This window comes from Thalia democratica, chromosome 1 (genome assembly GCF_965202585.1).
Source record: "Thalia democratica chromosome 1, ktThaDemo2.hap1.1, whole genome shotgun sequence".
NCBI lineage: Eukaryota > Metazoa > Chordata > Thaliacea > Salpida > Salpidae > Thalia > Thalia democratica.
Genome location: NC_139165.1, coordinates 93,874,371 through 93,880,233, shown reverse-complemented (window position 1 = coordinate 93,880,233; position 5,863 = coordinate 93,874,371). Strand labels below are relative to the sequence as shown.

Here is a 5,863-nt window from a genome sequence, read left to right as displayed (position 1 = left end):
ACGTTACGTCCTATGAATAAACTTTAATAAAGAACGATCAACAAATATTTGTAAATAATCGGAGTTATACTCTTGCACTTTGTTACTTGAATAGATTTCAAACTTTGAAGTTACTTTTAAATTATAAATCAAATAAAATACTTTTAGCCTTTAAATTTGTAAAACAAAATCAACGTGCTCTAAAAATAATTGTTAAAGAGATAAAGCGAAGAGCCGTCTTGAAAATATATTAGCAATACTTCACCGAGCGGTTGAAATATTTGTTCGATTACTTTGATTCAAATCCGTTGGACGGCTGACTCAGACTGACGATTCGTATATTGACTGGCATCAGAACATTTAAGGTTTGTTAAATTATTGAATAGAAACTTAAAAAATCCTGAATAAAATATTTTGTACGTTAAGTAGATTCTCTCCAAAAAAGAATATTTTAGTTGTGTTGTGGAAGAAAAAATGGTTTATTAATGTTTAATCTTTGCAAGGTAACTTTAAAACTGTTGTTGTTCTTGTAAGTACAAAATTTAGCTTAAAATTTTAGTTAGCAAGATTCTCAAAACTACTATTAAAAGTCAGAGATAGTCTATATAAAATAATTTTAAAGCATTTTTTAATACTATAGTTAAATGTCACCTTTAAACACAGCTGTGTGCTTTTTTTGCTAAACAATTGATGTAGCCAAAAAGAAAACAAAAAGGTACATTTATAAAAACTAAATTTTTTTTAAGATATAAAAGAAAACAAAATATCTTAGAAAACAAAACTTTATATTATTTTACGAAAATAATTTTTCTTAGATTAGAAAAAGCTTATTAAAACATTTGTTTTAAATCAAACCTATTTTTTTTTTACCTAAGTTAGAAAAATGCAAAAAAAAAAGACTTTCAATTTAGACAGTAATATAAAACTTTGTTGTCTACAAAATTTTATCAATCAATAATATTAAATAGTAAAATATGTTAAAATAGTAATATTTCAGATTCATACAGTTAACGAAATAAAATTATATTTAGGTGTCAAAGTGGTTCGCAAGAGTAATATTTAAACTTGAAAAGAGCAACCATGAATTATTCGAAGCAGTAAAACAGGAAATTGAACTTTTTAGTTTCACCAACGCTGTCGTAGCAGGAGCTACAATTGTACAGGCGAGGCAACTGTTATTGAATACCGTTTAAAAACATTTAATAAAGTTAAATAGTTTTTTTATGTTTATAAACAAAATATTTTTCCATTAAAACTAATGCTTCTACTTTTCTTATGCAAGAATGTTTTAAAAGAAAGAACAAAGAAGGGGTCGTGCTTCCTTCGTTAAATGAAAAAAAATTGATGCATTTAACGTTGTCTATTAAAAAACACTGTGAGGTATTTAAGAAAATAAAAAAAAGTATTGACATTTATAGTTTTAAGTTTTTATCATGGAATGACTAAACTTGTCAAAGTATGAAAACAACAACATAACGCATAAAAAAGTTAATTTCAAATAATAATGTACCTGAAAAACTTACACCTTAAAATATAAACAAAATATAAAATATTTATGAAATTTTATTTATGCAAAAAATAAATGTACTTCATCTATATTTTACTTTATTATTTAAAAGAAAATAAAAATATGTACGTTTCATTTAATAGATGACTTTTTTTAGATGGTTGTTAAAATATTAATAAAAAATATTAATGTTTTTTATCATAAGCTTGATCGTTTAAAATTTATTGGAGTATTTTGTTTTGGTAATTTGATGAGTATCAATGATAAATTTATTATCTTATAATAAACTTATTCAAAAATTAAAGAATTTTAGACTAAAAATATTCAATCTTAACTTAAGAGTAAACAGCTTTAATTGTGAGTTCTTTTTTTCAAAATTAGTTCAGAAAAATAAATAAAACCTAAAAATGATAACTATTCTAATGTTTGTTTTTTAACTTCTATGTATTACAAACAGTTAAAAAAATTTTTTTAAATAGCATTAAATTTTATTTTTTCACATCAATCACTTTCTATATATATGATATAATATATTTTTTAAATATTGTATACAAACAATTTTAATATGGCTTCTTGTATTGATCTCAAACTTCGTTTAGATGTAATACACATATCAATAAAATCTTAAAACATTTATTTAAGTATATTATTTTCATTCGTTTGTTCTTTATTTTTTGTCAGATAAAAACATAATTGTAAAATAAAAAGATTTAAAGATTTTGTTTGATTAACTTTAAAATATATAATGATGTAGGAATTTTTACCTAAGCTTTTTATTTAAACTTCAAAAAATACGTTAATAAAATGATATAAACACAATCTTTTACTTATTTTGTGTTAAGAAAATTTATAATATTGATTGCTAGACTATTTGCCTCCTATACTAAGCATTTACAATACAAGATAAACTCAAAAAGGTACTTAACAAACAAAACACTAACTTATTTTAAAAATATTTTTGATTAAAAAAAATTTAATTAAGAACACAATAAATAAAACTTTTATTGTTTGTCAGAAATAAAATGATTACCAAAAAATAAAATGAAAACTAATAATTTTTTTTTGGTAATAAAAAGTTCTGAAAACTATAACGAATTTGATAACATAACGAAATGATTACCAAGAAATTGCAGGAAAACTAATAAAATTGTTTAGGTAACTAAAAGTTCTAAAAAACTAAAACAATTGTTTTCAGAAAAAATTCTTTTTATTGTTTTTAAGCTTTATTTTAATACTCGTTATAAAAACTTATATATTTTAGAAGCTTACTTGCTTGAACAACATAATAAATTTGTTATATTTATCTAATTTTACTGAATAAAAATTTAACAATTAGTAACCAACTAAACTCGGTATTATTTGTAATCCTTTGTCTTTTGTCCTAGGAAAAAAACATTAAAACAAAAAGTTTGTAGAAGATTTTGAAGTGATTACTCTCCAAATAATTTTATAAAAATTTTAATAAAAACATCTCTAGCTAAATAACTAAATTTAAACGTAACCTAATAAAATACTAGACACCCTGTTTAATGGAAGAATCCGGATTCTAGTGTGTTCGATCTATATCAAGACTAATAAAAAAATCAAAAATGTTTCTAATCAGAAACAGTAGTCTCAACAAATTTTACAAACAGTGGAAAGTATTAATATGAAAAACAAACGGTCGATGATTTTACTGTATTAAAAAAGTTTAAAAAATTTGATAACTTAACATTTGTTGCATTTTAAGAAGCATTCAGTTAATCTGGGTATTACCATCAAATTAATTTTTTAACTAGTTTTTTTAGTTAAATTTAGTTTGAAATGTGTTTAAATCTGTTTATGTGCTATTTAAAGGTGCTATTCATAAAGGTTGTTATTTCTGTTTAGTCGAATTTAAAATAAATTTCTGCCACAACTAATTTTTGGTATACGATTCATTTTAATTCGTATACGAAATGTTTTATATACTTATAAAGACTAAAATATTTCAAAAATGCTTTAAAAAAGTTTTGTAATTTACAATAGCTGGATTTTATGTTTTTTAAAATTGTATAATCAAAAAACATACAGTCTTCAATCTAAAAAACGGTTTAAAATGCTTTAAAATAATGCAACCATTTGATAGTATTGATCAATGACATCAGCATTGTCTTTTGCCATGCAACGTTTAATAGAACATCTACTAGGCAAAACATTCGATACGCTTGTATTAAATATGATCAAAAAAAACAACGACGAACGTCTGCTGAGCAGAAGCCTGGACTTTCGTACGCCGCGAGACAAGCTCAAGATTTACAAAAGAGTTGATCGTACTATTTTATCATCTGAACACAAGCTTTTTGTAGACTGTGACCAGTCTCTGATCAATACCAGCAAAAGGTTGCTTTAAGTGAAAGCATGAAAAGCCGTATGTAAGTTTCTCGGTTGTGACCAATAGATGAGTTCTTATAAGGACGAAACCAGTCTCAATTCAAATCAGTAACCTACTTTTTCCTTTACTTTTGTTTTAAAACGTAAGTTATATGCCAAATCACGAAAATGTTAAACAATTCTTAGAAAAATTATAAAGAAAATAACTAATAAAAACAGTAATTTAAAAAATTAACGTTAAGCTATCATGTAATTTGAGTTTCTAAGTTCTAATAAAGGTAAAACTTAGGATATAACTCATGGCTTTCTTAGCACAATAAATTAGTAGTTACTATATTTAAAAAAAAAAGCAAGCTTAATGAAAGATTTATTTACAAAAGATATTTGTAGTCCAACCGTTATAACCAGTTTTATTTCAACAAAAGACCAAACATCAAGTGATAATCTGATAACGCAACATTATACAAGTTCATAATTAGATAATTAAGTAACAACATAGAATTAATGCCATTAAAAAAATAGCATTTAACATGAACTGAATTCCAAAACTAAATTGAGCCTGATCAAAGATGTCCTTTAGTACATCCAAAAACTTTTTAGCACTGTTTTTCAACTCGTCAGGTAGCGCAAATAGGTTTGAAAAACCTTTTATGTGGGCTTCTCTAACTATGTGAAGAGCTCTATGAAGCTCGTTAATACCGAAGAGAAGTGAAGAAAAATTAATCGCAATCTTGAGTGTGACTGGATGCGCTGGATTGAGTTTCTTTGTTGCAAAATCATATGCTTCCTCATATAGCTTTTTTGCTTCACGAATTTCGTATTTTCTTTCTGCTCCTGCTGAAACAGCAGCTTTTTCACGATGTAAACATGCTTTAAAACGTTTGTAATCAGCAATAGCTTCATCATCAGTATCACTTTTGACACAGTCACTGTCTAACAATTGTATAGCTTCAAAACAAAATCTGTTCACTTTTGATTTTGCTTTCTGGTTTAATTCTATCCATAGTTTTGCATCTACACTCGGGTCATCAAGGGAAAGCAAAAAATTAAGATACGGTTGTATAAGCTTCCCATAACTTTCAAATAACACACTTCTTTCTTCAAAGTTAAGAGGTGTTCCCTTATTTATCACCTCTTTCATGTAGCATAATGCATCCTCATAGAAGTTATTTTTAAAACAAATTTTAGCAAGTGACACTAATTCACTTTTATCAAACTGAAACATTTAGAATTTAAGCTGAAACATATTAATATTTTAGTAATTGTAATTTGTCAAAAGTATTAATTAGAACGTTTAGTATTTAACAAAAGGTTAGTTAACTACAGAATAAGATGAGTTAAAACTAAATTTTGTTCCCATTCAACAGTAACTGCTGTATAAATAGTAAAACTACGATATCTAGTATAAGATGTATGACGTAAAAGTCTTCCAAAACTGTTGGTCTTTATTTTGTGAAGTTGTTTTAGACTAGAAGTATTTTTTCTTTGAATATTAACTATAGTTTTAACAAATTATTCAATAATTTTTTTTTAAATTTCATTGCAAAACTTATTATTAGAAGTATTTCTTAAATACGCATATCAAAAAAAAACGTTATTGGTTTGTCGTTACTTATACAGACGAGTACATATAAAAAGTTAATTTCTGCAAACTAAACATCTTGAAAACAACGAGAGTTTATAACTAAAAAAATAACCTTGACATTTCTTTATAAAAGTCTGAAAATAAATATACAGGAGAATCTTTTTTATATAAAGATTTTTAGTGTGACGCTTTTAAATTAGAGCTTTTAAATTAGAGAGTATTTTAAAAAATATTGTTTCAAACAAATAGCTTTACATTTTTTAATCAAGGTGTTTTATAACTACTGGGTTGCAATCATGATTCTAAATTAAAACATATTAGTTTATTTATTTAATTAAGTACATATTAGCCTATAATATTCACATTTTATACACTTAAAATTAAATTTAATGTTTTTTAAATTAATATATTTTGATAAAGAGATAAAATATATTACAAAT

General features: G+C 24.6%; 1 protein-coding gene across 1 annotated transcript; it reads right to left on the bottom strand.

Annotated features, from left to right (window-relative positions):
• Positions 1 to 1,064: 1,064 nt before the first annotated feature.
• On the bottom strand, positions 1,065 to 4,979 carry LOC145841316 (14-3-3 protein theta-like). Its single transcript, XM_082948680.1, has 2 exons — positions 4,422 to 4,979; positions 1,065 to 1,151 (listed from the first exon to the last, which is right to left on the bottom strand). Exons 1-2 carry the CDS (start codon positions 4,977 to 4,979, stop codon positions 1,065 to 1,067), a joined length of 645 nt encoding a protein of 214 aa, XP_082804806.1.
• Between the last annotated feature and the right edge of the window lie 884 nt (positions 4,980 to 5,863).

Bases quoted from the DNA above. Each gene is read 5' to 3' on its own strand.
- LOC145841316 (XM_082948680.1), bottom strand. From the start codon at position 4,979: ATGAAAGAGGTGATAAATAAGGGAACACCTCTTAACTTTGAAGAAAGA. The intron at 1,152-4,421 runs GTACTAAAGGAC...ATTCAATAACAG, and splicing joins GTGCTAAAAAGTTTTTGGAT to TTGCCTCGCCTGTACAATTG.